Source organism: Schistocerca americana, chromosome 1 (assembly GCF_021461395.2).
Source record: "Schistocerca americana isolate TAMUIC-IGC-003095 chromosome 1, iqSchAmer2.1, whole genome shotgun sequence".
Classification (NCBI taxonomy): domain Eukaryota; kingdom Metazoa; phylum Arthropoda; class Insecta; order Orthoptera; family Acrididae; genus Schistocerca; species Schistocerca americana.
Window position 1 is genome coordinate 1,035,700,434 of NC_060119.1, and position 18,998 is coordinate 1,035,719,431.

Genomic DNA, 18,998 nt, shown 5'->3' on the forward strand with positions numbered 1-18,998 from the left:
GATTTGGTGAAGACTGCCAGTCTCGCTAGCGGGATGAAAGCAGAGCTCACCATCTGCAGCATCGTCGACAGGACTGACTGCGGACCTTTGGTACAGAGCCGAGTGGAGGGTCTGAATCAGAGGCTGTGACGGTTATGCGACCGTGTGGGCTGCAGATTCCTCGACTTGCGCCATAGGGTGGTGGGGTTTCGGGTTCCGCTGTATAGGTCAGGAGTCCACTACACGCAGCAAGCGGCTACACGGGTGGCAGGGGTTGTGTGGCGTGGACTGGGCGGTTTTTTAGGTTAGATGGCCTCGGGCAAGTACAGAAAGGGCAGCAGCCTCAAAGGGTGCGGGGAAAAGTCAGGACATGCGGGGACCAAGCAGCAATCGGTATTGTAATTGTAAACTGTTGAAGCTGCATTGGTAAAGTACCGGAACTTCAAGCGCTGATAGAAAGCACCGAAGCTGAAATCGTTATCGGTACAGAAAGCTGGCTGAAGCCAGAGATAAATTCTGCCGAAATTTTTACAAAGGTACAGATGGTGTTTAGAAAGGATAGATTGCATGCAACTGGTGGTGGCGTGTTTGTCGCTGTTAGTAGTAATTTATCCTGTAGTGAAGTAGAAATGGATAGTTCCTGTGAATTATTATGGGTGGAGGTTACACTCAACAACCGAGCTAGGTTAATAGTTGGCTCCTTTTACCGACCTCACGACTCAGCAGCATTAGTGGCAGAACAACTGAGAGAAAATTTGGAATACATTTCACATAAATTTTCTCAGCATGTTATAGTCTTAGGTGGAGATTTCAATTTACCAGATATAGACTGGGAGACTCAAATGTTTAGGACAGGTGATAGGGACAGAGCATCGAGTGACATTATACTGACAAGGGAACCTCCCCATCGCACCCCCCTCAGATTTAGTTATAAGTTGCCACAGTGGATAGGCCTTGAAAAACTGAACACAGATCAATCGAGAAAACAGGAAGAAGTTGGGTGGAACTATGAAAAAATAAGCAAAATATGCAAACTGAGTAGTCCATGCGCAAGATAGGCAACATCAAGAGCAGACTGAACTCAGGAGTGCCGTGGTCCCGTGGTTAGCGTGAGCAGCTGCGGAACGAGAGGTCCTTGGTTCAAGTCTTTCTTCAAGCGCAGAGTTTAATTTTTATTTTCAGTCAATTATCAAAGTTCAGACACTCACACATAATCAACTTTGCTCTCCAAAATTCCAGGACACGTTCAGATTTGCTTGGACATATGCAGGATTTGACGGTCTACACATGGAAAAATTTGAAAACGTTAGAAACATATGTATGACAGAGAACAGGGAAAAGTGTGCGACTGTGAAACTGTTGGATTCATTTGTTACAGTTTATGTGACAAACTCTTATGTTTTCATCTCTTTTTGGGAGTAATTATCACATCCACAAGAAAACCTAAATTGGGAAACGTAGAAGAATCTTTTTACCCATTTGCCAAGTGTACAAGTTAGGTGGATCGACGAGATATTCCTGTCATGTGACGCACATGCCGTCACCAGTGTCGTATAGAATATATCAGACGTGTTTTCCTGTGGAGGAATCGGTTGACCTATGACCTTGCGATAAAATGTTTTCGGTTCCCATTGGAGAGGCACGTCCTTTCGTCTACTAATCGCATGGTTTTGCGGTGCGGTCGCAAAACGCAGACACTAAACTTATTACAGTGAACAGAGACGTCAATGAACGAATGGACAGATCATAACTTTGCGAAAATAAAGAAATTAAAATTTTCACACGAGGGAGGACTTGAACCAAGGACCTCTCGCTCCGCAGTTGCTCACGCTAACCACGGGACCACAACGCTCCTGAGCTCAGAGTGTCCTTGATGTTGCCTATCTTCGCATGGACTACTCAGTTTGCATATTTTGCTTATTTTTTCATAGTTCCACTCAACTTCTTCCTGTTTTCTCGATTGATCTGTGTTCAGTTTTTCAAGGCCTATCCATTGTGCCAACTTATAACTAAATCTGAGGTAGGTGCGATGGGGGAGGTTCCCTTGTGAGTGCACTATCAGAAAATTACCTCGAGCAATTAAACAGAGAACCGACTCGTGGAGATAACATCTTGGACCTACTGATAACAAACAGACCCGAACTTTTCGACTCTGTAAGTGCAGAACAGGGAATCAGTGATCACAGGGCCGTTGCAGCATACCTGAATATGGAAGTTAATAGGAATATAAAAAAGGGGAGGAAGGTTTATCTGTTTAGCAAGAGTGATAGAAGGCAGATTTCAGACTACCTAACAGATCAAAACGAAAATTTCTGTTCCGACACTGACAATGTTGAGTGTTTATGGAAAAAGTTCAAGGCAATCATAAAATGCGTTTTAGACAGGTATGTGCCGAGTAAAACTGTGAGGGACGGGAAAAACCCATCGTGGTTCAACAACGAAGTTAGGAAACTACTGCGAAAGCAAAGAGAGCTTCACTCCAAGTGTAAACGCAGCCAAAACCTCTCACAACAAACAGAAGCTAAACAATGTCAAAGTTAGCGTAAGGAGGGCTATGCATGAAGCGTTCAGTGAATTCGAAAGTAAAATTCTATGTACCGACTTGACAGAAAATCCTAGGAAGTTCTGGTCTTACGTTAAATCAGTAAGTGGCTTGAAACAGCATATCCAGACACTCCGGGATGATGATGGCATTGAAACAGAGGATGACACGCGTAAAGCTGAAATACTAAACACCTTTTTCCAAAGCTGTTTCACAGAGGAAGACTGCACTGCAGTTCCTTCTCTAAACCCTCGCACAAAAGAAAAAATGGCTGACATCGAAATAAGTGTCCAAGGAATAGAAAAGCAACTGGAATCACTCAACAGAGGAAAGTCCACCGGACCTGACGGGATACCAATTCGATTCTACACAGAGTACGCGAACGAACTTGCCCCCCTTCTAACAGCCGTGTACCGCAAGTCTCTACAGGAACGGAAGGTTTCAAATGATTGGAAAAGAGCACAGGTAGTCCCAGTCTTCAAGAAGGGTCGTCGAGCAGATGCGCAAAACTATAGACCTATATCTCTGACGTCGATCTGTTGTAGAATTTTAGAACATGTTTTTTGCTCGCGTATCATGTCGTTTTTGGAAACCCAGAATCTACTCTGTAGGAATCAACATGGATTCCAGAAACAGCGATCGTGTGAGACCCAACTCGCTTTATTTGTTCATGAGACCCAGAAAATATTAGATACAGGGTCCCAGGTAGATGCTATTTTCCTTGACTTCTGGAAAGCGTTCGATGCAGTTCCGCACTGTCGCCTGATAAACAAAGTACGAGCCTACGGAATATCAGACCAGCTGTGTGGCTGGATTGAAGAGTTTTTAGCAAACAGAACACAGCATGTTGTTATCAATGGGGAGACGTCTACAGATGTTAAAGTAACCTCTGGCATGCCACAGGGAGTGTTATGGGACCATTGCTTTTCACAATATAGATAAATGACCTAGTAGATAGTGTCGGAAGTTCCATGCGGCTTTTCACGGATGATGCTGTAGTATTCAGAGATGTTGCAGCATTAGAAAACTGTAGCGAAATGCAGGAAGATCTGCAGCGGGTAGGCACTTGGTGCAGGGAGTGGCAACTGACCCTTAACATAGACAAATGTAATGTATTGCGAATACATAGAAAGAAGGATCCTTTATTGTATGATTATATGATAGCGGAACAAACACTGGTAGCAGTTACTTCTGTAAAATATCTGGGAGTACGTGTGCAGAACGATTTGAAGTGGAATGATAATATAAAATTAATTGTTGGTAAGGCGGGTGCCAGGTTGAGATTCATTGGGAGAGTGCTTAGAAAATGTAGTCCATCAACAAAGGAGATGGCTTACAAAACACTCGTTCGACTTATACTTGAGTATTGCTCATCAGTGTGGGATCCGTACCAGATTGGGTTGACGGAGGAGATAGAGAAGATCCAAAGAAGAGCAGCGCGTTTCGTCACAGGGCTATTTGGTAACCGTTATTTGGTAGCGTTACGGAGATGTTTAGCAAACTCAAGTGGCAGACTCTGCAAGAGAGGCGCTCTGCATCGCGGTGTAGCTTGCTCGCCAGGTTTCGAGAGGGTGTGTTTCTGGATGAGGTATCGAATATATTGCTTCCCCCTACTTATACCTCCCGAGGAGATCACAAATGTAAAATTAGAGAGATTCGAGCGCGTACGGAGGCTTTCACACAGTCGTTCTTCCCGCGAACCATACACGACTGGAACAGAAAAGGGAGGTAATGACTGTGGCACGTAAAGTGGCCTCCGCCACACACCGTTGGGTGGCTTGCGGAGTATAAATGTAGATGTAGATAAATGGGTATAAATGTTAATTAAAAGTAACACCAGAACTAACGAACACAGGAAAAGCATATCTGTGAGAAACTAATATTTATAGCTTCTGTACGGAAGTCGGTTGAGCGTCCTACCAAGGGTCCTGGGTTCAAATCCCAATGATGACAATTTGTTTTGCTGTGTTATGCGTAAAGTGTTATATGGGACAACATGTTCATACCATGTAAAAGGGCTATTTGGAGCATATAGCAATGGTCTCCTGGCAGAGTGCTTTCACTTCATTTCTATGAAAGTAGAAAACCTATAGAGCACATTTGCAGTTTCACACAATACACAGTCACAACAGAAAAATAAAAAAGCAACTGCATCACATGTGCGGAAGTAGTAGTAGTAGTAGTAGTAATTATAATAATAAACTATTAGCAGTTATAATAAACAAAATAATACGAGCAGTAAATATGCACATAATGTTCAAAAATCAATGCAAACATGATGCCCCCCCCCCAAATCCAAACACACACACACACACACACACACACACACACACAGTGTCATTCATTCATGAAAAAAGGCATTGCAATAATGGTTGTAAATGAAGAAGTGTGTGAAGCAAATTACTTTTGAACATCAAGCACATTTGATGAATCCCACATTTGCACATTTATCCTGTAGATTGCAGAATGAAAGTTTGTGTCTGAAACAGAACTTTGTTGAAGTTTCAAGGGGTCTGGTTCATCAATGGGTTTAGCCATTGTCCATTTGTGACAATGAGAATTATAGAAATGTGGAGAACACAACTGATTGTATGTGAGGGAGTGAATCTTAAGAAGATTAGTCTGTTGTTGCAGACCAATCTCTTCCAAAGAATCTCCAGCAGCATTGGAAATTTTACGAATTGTATGCCTGTACACACTGAAGAAATGAAGATCAAGCAATTGACAAATGTAGGTTGTGTTTAAAGGAATAATGGGAATTGTGATTTGGTGTTCTGGTAGGTTATTCTGATTATGCAGGTCACGCAGAACACTAGCGTATTTGTGGGGGCTGTAAGGATCCAGTATTAGCAGGTTTATCTCCACTGATTTGTTCCACTACCACTTCTTGTGGAAATGCCCTGAACAGTTCTTTGGTCATTTTGTCAGATGAGTGAGAGTGGACAATTAAATTTGGTGCTAGAAACACAGACTGAAGTGTGTGAGTACTCAAAGAATGAGGCTCCTGAAGGACAACAAACAGCCTTAAAGCAAGTTTGCCTGTCTGTGAAAGCAATGGAATAACTGTGTACATATGTGTTGTCGCATGAACAGACTGTACAACCCCTACAATATTTTTAGAACCTCTAGCTGCAGGAGTGTGGCCCACAATCATCTCCTTGCTGAATCCCTTTCATCGATGCTGTAGATATTTGTCCTCGTGTAGGCCATCATGAGTGCGCGAGTTGCCTGTCGCCAGTCCTCTACCGTTTTCTGGATGTTGTTTCTGTTGTGGTACATTTTCACTGTAACAAAAGATTTGACTTTACAGCTTAAAAAGTTGTTTTTATGCTTCTGGCAAAAGACCCAACTGTCACTGGCATCAAATCTTTGGAAATTAAGTGTCTCGCTTTTGTTTCCACCCACAATTTGATGTCTACATCAAGAACACATCGACCTTCCTGGTGATGGTGTTTGAAGGTCTCCATCGTATGCATTGCAATCTGTTTGTACTTTTCCTTCACAGAAGTTAATTCTTCACTTTCCCACTGCCTTTTCCATTCGTACAACATACACCATGCATGACATCTAGTGCGAAATCTGTTTTTCATTGCAGACATTGTATGATGTGCAAATGTTTGGGTTGGCTTTGGCTGCTTTTTGATGTTAAGCCAATATCAGAGCATTTCAATTTTCTTGTTTCTTCAATAAAACACTACCCTTTTCTCCTTCTGTGATGTTTCATCATTTCCATCGCTCGAGGACCTTCCTGGCAATGATATCGAAGACGTTGACTCTAAGAAACTTCCTGGCAGATTAATCTTATCAGTGCATACTCTGCTGCTCAGTGAAAATTTCATTCTGGAATCGTTTGCTCTAGCCTATTCACTTGGTCACAGATGAACGATTCCACTCCACTGGGTGTGCGCTCATTGATATCTATTGTTTCTTCTTCAGTGATAATCGACACATTCCATTGACCAATTACATCCAGAACGAATTCTGCACACTTTCTCTCGTCTTCAGTTACTTTTGTTGCTGTACGTACACAACAGTCACTGTGCAACAGTTTGACAAAGATGTCAATAATGCTTCATGGATTCATGTTGCACAACAGCAGTACCAGTAGTGTACAGACTAGATAGCAACTGCAGGCTCATTTGCCTGTATGCACAAACACAAGACTAGCCAATGACCTGCAGTCAAATATTATTATTGTTACCACCACCACCACCACCACCACCACCACTTCTGTGAAATTACAAACGCACTAGCTGCTTCATCACGAGTGATGTCTGTTCTATTGCACATGTCTGACAAAACCCACACCTATCTATACAGATGTACTCTATATATTTGCTACTTTCAACTAATGAAGTGATAGCAAACTGCCAAAAGAACATTGCTACAAGCTCTGAAAAGTCCTTTTACATGTCATGCTCCCGAAGTTCTCACATATAACAGTTTCACATGCAAACACTTAAAAGAAATTGGAAATTGTCATCCGTGGGGTAGGTTTGAACGCAGGCCCTTTGGTACAACAGCCTCATACTCTACCAACTCACCCATGTGAGATATGCAAAACAATCAGTCACAGATATGCTTTTCCTGCGCTCCATAGTTCTGGTGTTACTTTTAATTATCACTTACACATGTTCTGCTGGATGACAGCATGAGTTAAATTGGTGTTTTGGTTGATGCTCTATCCACATACAGCGTTTGGTACTGATCTGAGTGCCTGACATCTGCAGGTTTGGGTGTCAGAATAAAACAAACTATCCCACTGCTGGAGTCAAATGAGAGGATCAATTCCTTTTCAAAATCAGGAAAGATCAGTACTGGATGCAATCTTCAATGTTTCAAACACCGCTTGACAATCTGCTCATCATTGGAATTTTACAGCCTTCCTCAACAACTGATTCAAAGGTCCTGAGATCTGTGCAAAATTCCTTATGAATCTGCAATGATAACTGCAAAACCCAGGAACGATAGCAGATGTTTCGTGGTCTGTGGCGTTGCAAAGTTCCAGTTTACTTCTGTTAGGTGAGGATCGGTTTGAACACCTTTCTCACTAATTACATACCGAACATAGTTCATCTATGGCTGTGCAAAAACACTCTTTGCTACTAAGCATCAGATGTGCAGATTGTAGCCTGCTAAATACATCTTCCAAGCACTTCATGTGTCCTGGCATATCCTTCAAAAATACAATGGTACTGTCCTTTCATCTAATAGCCTCTCGAATGTGGCTGGCATATTTTTAAGTCTAAACAGCATCCTTTGATGCTGTAATTTCCAGGTGGAACTGTGACAGTGGTCTTTGACCTATCTTCTGGGACCATTTGTAGTCAATGATATCTGCTGTAAGGTACTGGCACTGTCCTAAATTGCCTAATGTTTAAATAATACTGGGAATGGGATTTGCATCAGTGACAGCTTTTGCACTCAAACAACAGTAATCTCAACAGAATCTGTACCTCTTAGTACCATCTGATGACTTTTTCAGAACAGGAAACATTGTCCCTCCCTTGTGCTCCATTATACGTAAAGCCAACTGTTGGTTTTTAAACTCCTCCATTATGGGTTGGAGATGGTTTGCTATGCAGTGGACTGGCGCAATACTACCTGTAGATATATGGTAAGGGACCATTAATATTGAACAAATCCATAAACAGTATTAGCAAAGCTTCCATTGTCTCACAGTCACTACTTGCAAGTGACCCTCTGTACACTGCTGCATCGATGCTTTGCTTGTGCTGGGTCATCAACATCCTCTTCATCTTATACCTCTCCCTCTAGACAGGCAATCATTCAAATTCATCATTAATACTGCTTACACTTGGTATGCTTACACACACCAAACAATGCATTTTGTCTAACTCTTCATTATCCACCAGTGCCTCTACCACTCATAATGATTCATATGGTAAATCGATATCAACAGAAATCCAACTAACTTACCATAGTATTTTCTCAAGGGAGCCAACCATTAGCACACAGTCTCGCTTGCAATTATATTCCCCAATGGACACAGAATCCTACTGAGTTCTACTGTATACAACAAAAATTGATTTTAGCACAATTCTTTGAAAAAATCCTTCCCAAGAATCCATGAATATGCTTCACCTATATGCAGTAACTCTTCGATATGCTTACAAAAAATTTTAACTCAAATATTAAAATTAAGCAGCATCGTACCTAGCGACACTACATTATTGTTGCCTACTCCATGTAATTAGTAACATGGAGAGACTGAAGCTTACTTCTGCATCCAATGTTCAGACTGACGACTGACACATATGCACCCATGTCTATCAGAAATTTATGTTCCTTGCTTTCTACAAAGCTTGCAAAGCCGCATTGCATTTGTGCATCTATTTGCACAGTGTTCTGTCCAACTGGAAATGCTTTCTCATGGTTGAAGCACTCCCATTTACATTTTACAGCTGCTTCTGCTGATGTCATTTCCTCTGCCTTCAATTACCAAAGTCTTGGGCTCAGTGTCCAGTTTGTCCACACTTGTTGTATTCAGGTTGCCAACATTGCTTCTGTACATGACCTTTATATCCACATCTATAGCACTTCACCTCTTAAGCAGAAACATGGTGGTCTGTACATACTTTTGTGGTAATGTCAATTGCTCCAGTTGTGTAGGGGCCTTAAGAGCCTTTCCCCACGACATCTTGGCAGAGATATTGAGAAGTGGCTAGTCCCTTGGATTCGCCTCCCTTTCATCGAACTGATCACAATTATGGGCAGCATGCAGATTAGGGCACTAATGTCACATACAGGAGGCACAGTGATCAATTCAATTAATCGTATAGAGGATTGATCGTGATTAGGCACATGTTGGTGGCACTGTAATTTTTCACGCAGTATTTTGATGTGAAGGAATTGTGCTCATGCTGGAAATGTGTCTTCGTAATGGACTGCTAAGGCTGCTGCTGGGGACAACAGCAGCCACCAGTATAGACAGCACAGCAGCCACTTTATTGCTGGCAATTTGAAGAATTAAAGAATGCAAAGCTCTGAGCCCAGGTATACTGGGGCGACGGGTGAGGAGTCTTGGTCATTGATTCCCCCTGCAGGGAGGGGAGAGGGGGGTAAGCGTGTGTTCAGCATGGATGTGCATTTAAGACAACACGGGCCTTTTCTGTGCAGAGGCCGGCGCCAGAGTTTTTATGGCTCCTTTGCCAGATCACGACGGAACAGGGAGCTAGTAAATTGATCCCTGCAGGGTAGAGTGTGCACCTCACCTTTTCAGGCAGCCCTGACAATGTTTTTCCGTTAGCCTTCCCGAGAATGCCAGATCGACCTGTGAAATAAAACATTTCACTTCGGGCATCATAATGGGTCAGTATGGCATGATGTGCACTGCATAGGCATTCTAAGATCTGCTGAATCCTTTGAAGGACACATAGGCTCCCATGGTAGTGTTCCGATGTGAATTGTGAATCTATGTCTTGATTTGTGAGCTGACTGTGATGTCATGGCATGCACTGGAGGGCACCCATTCCGTGCCGAAATAGAGAAGACAAGTGGAAAAGGATCTCGCCATCTGTTGGAGGGAGGCAGCATTGAGTATTAAAAAACACGCTACTTGTGAAACGTACTGCCCACACTCTGCCATTGCCGGAGTGTGCTTTTTGAAGGACCTACACATGGAGCACATAGTTTTTCGTAAAGTACTAATGAGGAGGGTGGCAGTAAGTAGCAGGAAGCCAGAGAGAGAGGACAGTCATGGTCAGACAACTGAAGTGAGACTTGTAATCAAACAGAAATGTAGCTGTTGAGCAGTAGCCACATGGCCCACCATACATTTGTTGATTTTTGGTTTTTTGCTGTGAGGCAATCTGAGTGAATTGTCTGACTGAGAGCCTTGGCTTGCATGGCATCACAATTTTGTGTCTGGTTTGGAGACACAGTTCTGTGACTTATATTGACGAATGGGCTACTTTGGTTGAGTCACAACTGTGGTGCACAGTTCACTGCACGGCAGACTCTACATGCTGCATGGTAAATGCTGGGCTGCTCCATCTTGATAGGAATTCTAGGTGAACTTCTCACTGCATACGGTGTTCGCCTCAGCAGTTGTAGTACCACATATATACAGAACATTAGCGCATAGTTTGTCGTTCACAATCTCTGTCAATTGACTGAATTTTCAGTCAGATAGTGTTATCCACATTTTAAGTGGGAACTGTGGTGTATTAACTTCACCTATTCCTGGACTTTGTCAGCTGCAAGGCAGCTCAACTAATTTCATCTCTGTGTAATCACACTTGATATCCATAATTTCATTAGAAGTCAGACTATATTAACGCTTTTTAAATTAATTTATGTGGGAGATACTTTCAGCAGTTGAAAGTCTGTTACATTACGTCCACTGCAATTTCAACATCAGGGCCAAAATATTGATTAGTCAGATCTCCATTGTGCATAGTTTTATAGTGGTGCAGCTGAAGGTTGGTTCTGTCACATGATGTATTACTTAACAGACAGATGTAAGGAGTGGTATTCCATATTTATTACTCACCCCTCAGACCTTTTGTAGTATCATGCAGAAAAACAACCAATGTACAATTTTCATCCTGCTGCATTAATATTCTATCAGCTTTTGCATTCTGTGTCATTTCATACGCCTGCACATTGATCATTGGCATCCTATCCGAGAAGGACATCTGCAACTGATAATTTAGAGAGATCTGCTTCAGCTGCAGTATATTTATTCAAACTACGGCTGGTTTCGAGACTTTAACATCCCATCTCCAGGTGTATGAAATTATATTATTTAGTAATACAGGGCTATTCATTCAAAAAGAAGGAACAGATTTCAAACATTTATTGCTTCCAAATGACAAAAGATAGCAACACGTTCCTGGAAAGAGAAAAGTTCAAATTTTTATGCATTCAATGTGAGCACCAAAATGGTCGCTCATTTCCTGTCACACACAAAGCAACTAGTCTCTCGTTATCAAATTCACAGCTTCAACAATGTGAAGTCACAGACTTCTAAGAGCGTCAGGCATAGGGATAAAAACACGGTCTTTTACGTAACTCAACAGATAAAAGTCACAAGGTATGAGGTCTGGAGACCTGGAAGGCCAGTGGCGATGAAGTTCATCTTCTGCTCCTCCTCTTCCAATCCAACGTCCTGGAATGGTGTCATACAGGTAATGTCAGAAGTGCTTAGAGAATTTTCTAAGTATTTCCAATGTTACCGGAATGACACCATTTCAGGATGTTGGATTGGATTAGGAGGAGCATAAGACGAATTTCATCACTGGTTGCCTCTCAGGTCTCCACACCACACACCTTGTGACTTTTATCTGTGAGGTTATGTAAAAGACCGTGTTTTTATCCCCCCTATGCCTGACACTCTTGGAAGTCTGTGACTTCACATTGTTGAAGCTGTGAATTTGATAACAAGAGACTAGTCGCTTTGTGTGTGGCAGGAAATGAGCCACCATTTTGGTGCTCACACTGAATGCATAAAAATTTGAACTTTTCTCTTTCCAGGAACACTGGAATTGTGTTTCTACCTACCATAGTTTGGAAACAAAAAATATTTGAAATCAGTTCTTTCTTTTTGAATATCCCTGTACATAACTGTGGTCAGATCAATCAATGCAAAAGTTCCAACCACTGCATGTTGGCAGAAACTGTCTGCTTCTGGGCAGCCACATGGTATGAATGCCAACCGCTACTGTGTATACAGCCATGCCAGAGCTCTGGCACTGCACTTCCAGATCTTTAGAATTTAATTACTAAAACAAATTATATGATGTCCTCATCGCTGAAGAGAAGATAAAAGTCACAACAACAATGAATTAGAATGAATACAAGATTTGGAAAAGAAATTTGAAAGTCGTAAGGAACTTATGAGTAAAATTTTGTATTATTGTGCAATTTTTACAATATTATGAGTCATCCAAAAGGCCTTCTTTTGAATCAGACAACACACACACACACACACACACACACACACACACACACACACACACACATACACGACCACTGTCTATGGCTGCCGAGGCCAGACTGCGAGCAACAGTGCATGGTGGGAGTAGCAATCTGGATAGTGGGGGTAAGTAGGAGACTGGGGGGGGGGGGGGGGGGGGATAGGAGGTTAGGGGACGGTTAAGTGCTGCTTGTGGGAGCAAACAAGAATAACATGGGGAGAGGCTAGAGCAGCCAGGTGCAGTCTGGAGGTTAGACGGAGGGATGAGATGGGTGTGGGGATGGGGTGGGTGAGCAGAAAGGGGGAGAAGTAAAAAGATTGTAAATGTGTTGATGGATTAGAAGGCTATGTAGTGCTGGAGTGGGAAAGGGAAGGCGATAGGTGGGTGAAGGACAGCAACTAATGAAGGTTGAGGTCCAGAGGGTTACGGGAACATAGGATATATTGCAGGGAGAGTTCGCACCAGTGCTTTTCAGAAAAGCTGGTGTTGATAGGAAGGATCCAGATGGTACAGGCTGTGAAGCAATCATTGAAATGAATAAAGTTCTGCTGGTGCCATTTGGATCCCTCCTACCAACACTAGCTTTTCCGAATTGCACAGGTGGGAATTCTCCCTGCAATATATCCTACATTCTAGTAATCCTCCTGACCTCAACTTTCGTTAGTCACTGTGCTTCACCCACCTGTCCCCTTACCTGTTCTCACTACACAGCCTTCTATTCCACGTATGCATCCATAGTTTTTTTAATTTCGCTCCTTTTCTGCTCCCCCTGTCTAACCTCCCAACTACATCCAGCTGCCCTACCCTCTCCCAACCTCATCCCTATATGCTCCCACAAGCAGCACTTCACTGTCCTCCAACCCTACCCTGCTATCGCTCCCCGTTCCTGCACCAGCCTCCTCCTTATCCCCACCACTAAGACTGCCTTTCCTAACATGTGCTGTTGCTGGCAGCCAGAGACAGTGGTCACATGTGTGAGTTGTGTATGAGTGAACGTGTGTGTGTGTGTGTGTGTGTGTGTGTGTGTGTGTGTGGAAGGGGGCGCATGCATATGTTATCTAATTCAGAAGAAGGCCTCTTTGTCGATAGCTTTGTTGTTTATCGGTCTTTTATGTGCCTGTCTGCAACTCAACATCTCTACCATATTGTGAGTAGCAATCTATCATTTTCACAATATTGTAATTATTCTATCCTGTGTTATTTTTACTTTCTGTTTGACTGGATTCTGTTTAGTGCACAAAAAATATTTCATGACAGAGACTGTTTGAATTTCCATGGAAGCCATAATGATTCTACACTAATTTTGAGCCATGTTCATTGTCAAGAGATATGTGAATATAACTGAGTTGGCACAAATACTTGAATTTGACACTAAAATTAAGTTGCTATAATACTCAGATCACTTCACTTACATTTGTATGTGTACTGCCTTACATGGTGGGAGCCTGGTCATGGGGTATAAGGGATGACCACCATGGCCCATCCATCCTCCGATCAGTCCACTGCTGTGCCACTCCAGTTACTGCCAGCATTGAGGTTGACCCTCACCTGTGGTCATGTGGGAGGTCATCTGAATGTGCGGCAAGCACCAAAAGACTTTCTGAGGGGAAGGCACGATCGAAAAGCCTCCCCAGTTCATCTGAGAAACATGTTTCAGGCATTAGCTGGTAAAGATCCTGAACCAGATGCAGGTGCTTGCCTGTTTCAGAAGAAGCCTTTCGACCTCCAAGTTGTGGGCATTCACAGAAGGTGGGATTACTGGCAGCTGGAAACTTCAATGTTAGGTATATAATGGAGCTCAACAGGGATGTGGCTGCCCTAGAGGGGACTGAATCCATGGTGTACCCTGTGTGCGTAACAGTGGGCTGTCATCCCAGATGTGGAATGGGTGCTTCTGGATGCCACGAAGAGCACTGGGTCCAGTGGTAGCTCATGTCAGTGTTCATGATGCCAGTCGTTTTGGATTGTGATGATGATGTTTCGGATTGTGGAGTGCTCAACTGCACAGTCATCAGTGCCCGTACTAATTCCCAAATTTTACTCAGTACTCTTTGGTACAGAGACACATGGAGGGTTTGAAATGAGAGGCTCAGGCAGTTTTGAAGCCCTGTAGACTGCAGATTTCTAAGACTTGAGATGTAAGGCAGTGGGGTTTCACATTCCGCTTAATAGGAGTCCATTACACATAGGAGGCAACTATACCAGCATTGGGAGCTATGGGGAGAGGACTTGGCAGTTTTTCAGGTTAGAAAGTCTCAGGGAAACACTGCTGCTATCTAAACTTTATTTTCATAATGGAATGAGTCACAAATGATGCCTCTCTGTACTTTTGAAAGAGTATGAGTCACTGATTGGTACCGCAATAAAAGGAATATTATTTTCCAGCATCCTTTAGCATGTCCGCTAACTGACAAGACTCATACTCCTTTAATGTCAGTTTGTACAGTTACAAATGTACTATCTGAAGCAATAGCACACTCAAACTCCTCAAATAATGGATTGATATCCTTTAACAATTCAACTAAGATATTAGATGTACTAAGAGAATGTATGTTCGAGAATAGTAACTCCAGCAGTGATGCAATGTAGACACCAGTGCTGGAAAACTCACCTGTGGGATATGGTCTTCGGGGATCACCTTGCTGCCACGTCAATGGAGCGCAAACAGCATTTGAAGCACTAATTCGGTGAGCAAACTTTATTAAGTCCTCTGATGGAACAGGCCTTTTGTTGGCTCTTGCAATTGACTGCAGTTTTTGTTTTGCTTGAAATATAGCAGTGGCCTGTTAGATAAAAAAATAACACAATTTCAAATGAAAGGTATTATACTTACTTCTAAAAGACTGTATATCAGCAAGCTACATAAAAAGTGAAGAGATGAAACATTCTCAACTCCTGTAAAACCTAAATACATCTATACTTCAAAAGGTGCCTAACAGTGCGTAACGGTAGGCACTTTTGGTAAAAAAAAAAAAAAGAGGCACTTAACTGGATCCAAGTTAATACACTATATCACAGCTATCAGACTGAAAACATTACATGGGAAGGGTGACTGTCAGTATGCCTGTGTATGAAATCTGACAATATTGTGAAAAATACAGATTTTTAGTCATGATTTACAGGAGATGTTGAGTCACAGACTTTCACAACGAAAAGACTGCTAAACAGGTGAGCTTTTGGAGAAATGGACTTCTTCTAAAGTAGGTAACACACACACACACACACACACACACACACACACACACACACACACACATTCATGCAGGCACACTCGCACACACATGGCCGTTGTCTCTGAACTCAGTATCCAAAGACAGGAGTCATGTGTGTGTGTGTGTGTGTGTGTGTGTGTGTGTGTGTGTGTGTGTGTTTTGTCTACTTCAAAAGAAGACCTATTGGCCAAAAGCTCACGTGTTTAGCAGTCTTTCTGTCGTGCCTGTCAGTGACTCATCATCTCCTCCAACCTCAGCTGTCAGGCACAATGGTTGTGTGTGAGTTGGGCTTGCATGAATGTGTTTGTAATGTCTACTTTAGAAGGAAGCTCACACATTTAGCAGTCTTTTTGTTACGCATGCCTATGATTTAACATCTCCACATGGTGCGCAGAATCTACCCTTTTCATAATATTGTCATCATTCCATCCTGGATTTTTCATTGTTTGGATACGTATGAGCTCTAATTACACTGATTTTCCACCATGATCATTTTGTGAGTTGTCTATGAGGGAGAAGTAATATGGTACCTGACTTCTTGGAATGCCTACGTCCGAAATTTTAGCAGTAGTTTTGAGTGATGTGGCTTTTTGGTAGTTTTCGCCACTGAGTTTGATGAGCATTTGTGTGACGCTTTTCAACATACTCAACAAAAGCAAAAATGGCAAAATGCACCACTCTTCTACATATTTTCTCTATATCCTCTATTAATATTACTTTGTAAGGGTCCCAGAATAAGAAGTGCTCAAGACTTGGTCGAATGAGTGTTTTGTGAATCACTTCTTTCTTAGCTGAATTATACTTTCTAGGCTTCTTCTCTTGAATCTGAAGTTGGTATCTGCTTTCAACTATTTTTGTGTATCATTTCTCTGTTGGTCTCGAGACATTACTCCCAGCATTTTATGGTAGTAGTTGTTTTCACTGGTTAATAACCAATCATGCAATCAAACACTAATGAGTGTGTCTGCCTATTTATGCACAATACATACATGAATAAATTTATGTTGATGCTTAACTGCCAATCCCCACAACAAGCATCAGGGTTCTGCTCAGTTATTGGCAATGCAATTATTTCAATATGCATCAGCACCATCTGCTAACAATTTCATCAGATTCCTGCACTGGCCTTTCAGAAGTCAAGGACTAGGCATCAACCTGGCCACAGTTAACTGGCCCTATGGATCTCATCAATCAATAAAGTGAGCAGAATTCCACATCATTGTTTGTGGAATCAATGTTGATTCCTATCAAAAAGATCATAACACATGAACAATTATCAAAAACTGCTTCTCAGACACCCTTCCCAGGTTGTGTGTTCTATACGAACTCCCAACTAACATCTGCTACTATGTCAATAAATAAACTAATATAATCAAAAAATAGAAAATTAAGGATGGAATGTACCAATATTATGAGAAGGAAAGTTGCTACTCACCATATAGTGGAGATGCTGAGTCGCAGATAGGCACAACAAAAAGACTCTCACAATTATAGCTTTCGGCCATTAAGGCCTTAGTAAACAACAGACACACATACGCACACGCACAAACACTCATGAAAATGTAATTCACATACAAGAATCGTGTGTGTGAGTTGTGTTTGCATGAGTGTGTGCATGTGCGTATGTGTGTCTACTGTTGATGAAGGCTTAATGGCTGAAAGCTATAATTGTGAGTGTCTTTTTGTAGTGCCTATCTGCGACTCAGCATCTCCACTATATGGTGAGTAGTAACTTTCCTTCCCATAATATTGTTAATAAATTAATCTATTCATATTTCTGGCTTCTTATATGTGTAGCATTAGATTTGATGCTGGCTGATGTGTCTGACTTAGACAAACGATCACAGCAGAATGTTAAGAAATAGTGGGTCGTGATCTGCTAGTGCATCACTACCAAGCCTGACATCATCATACATATCTATAGAAAAATTAACTAAAATATCATCCAAGCAGGCACTATTCCCTGCAAATCTGTAATTGTAAAATTTAAACTTTGTAACGTGTTCATCATTTCAGTGTTGAACAACCACAGATAATGACTTTTGTTTTAGATTTTAAAATTTTCCTCATAAGCAGCTCAAATCTTTCAAAAAATTTAAATCTCCTACTGGAGATCTGTACAAGCTATCAACCTGCATTAAGTCGTATACAGTTAAATTCTGCATCTAGTTTATCACAGTAAGAGATAAAACCTAGTGTAAACCATTTTAGAACCTCTTAAGGCTGGAGCTTCATCTGTGGTAATGCTTACAAGCTTATGGATATGCATTTTCACAGTTAGGATGAGTTGCTCCATGGCAAAAAAAAAAAAAAAAAAAAAAAAACAATTAAATCTTCTTCTCTTGTATGATCTTCCAAATAAATCACTTTCAAAGGTTATTCTTTGACAGTAAATGTATTAAAAATCATCCTTACAGAAAACAGCAACTGAGCAGTGCCTCTTGCATTAGTGGACCCATCAATTGCATGAAAAACAGCAATACTCATCCAGGTCTCTTTTCACTTAGAAAAAACATCATTAGATATTGTTTAATCTCTTCTTATGACTGTTCTTAATGGAAGTTGAGGGGATTCAATGGCAGCCACTATTTCAGACTTGTGTTTGAAATTCAGAACAACTCACCAGCAGCTCAAAATGCTTCTTTTCAAGTGAATCACTTGATGTCTTTCTTCTGTTCAACTTTGCGCAACTATGTATGCACATTTGTGCATAGGCAATTTTCTCAAAATGGGAGGCTGTGTGTAAAAGCTTAGTGCTTCCTGGGTTTGGTGGGAATCTCTTGCACTATTTAGGGAGACGACGGGTGGCTGGGGACCATGTGTGTTTCATTTTGTAGTGTGTTTACGTTAAGTAGTGAGGTAATTTGTGTGCAATAATGACTGCTGACTCCAAAGGAAGCATGCTTAAATTTATAGATGACTACAGACATAGAGAAGTCATATGAAATGCCGCTTCTAAAGATTGTTTGAATAATAATTCGAGGAGTGATACCCTCAGCATCAAGTGTTAGATAAAGAGTCTCCAGTAACATATTGTAAATTTTGAAGAAGGAAAAGAGAGAAGAACAAGCCAGAAATTCATGAAAAGTGTATGTAAGAAGTGTGTGTGAATATTCATGTAATGACAACTTAATAGCACAAGAACTGGGCAACCTGACATCTGAACAAAATAAAGGCTACGGCATGTATAACACTTCAAAAAAACTAGAAACTGAAAAGAAGGACATTGATAATGCAAAAAATACAAAATTGGAAAACACAACCTCTATTCTAAGGAATTCTGGCGTCAACGAAATTCCCAAATTTGTCGAGGCCAAGGGTGCT

The 18,998-nt window shown here is 41.6% G+C and overlaps 1 protein-coding gene across 1 annotated transcript in view; it reads right to left on the reverse strand.

Annotated features, from left to right (window-relative positions):
- Positions 1-18,998, reverse strand: part of LOC124616784 (mediator of RNA polymerase II transcription subunit 4) — a 70,930-nt gene that overhangs the window by 38,982 nt on the left and 12,950 nt on the right. Inside the window, exon 3 of the mRNA XM_047145196.1 lies at positions 15,074-15,245. Coding sequence (XP_047001152.1) covers positions 15,074-15,245 — 172 coding nt within the window. The remainder of the gene's footprint in view (positions 1-15,073; positions 15,246-18,998) is intronic.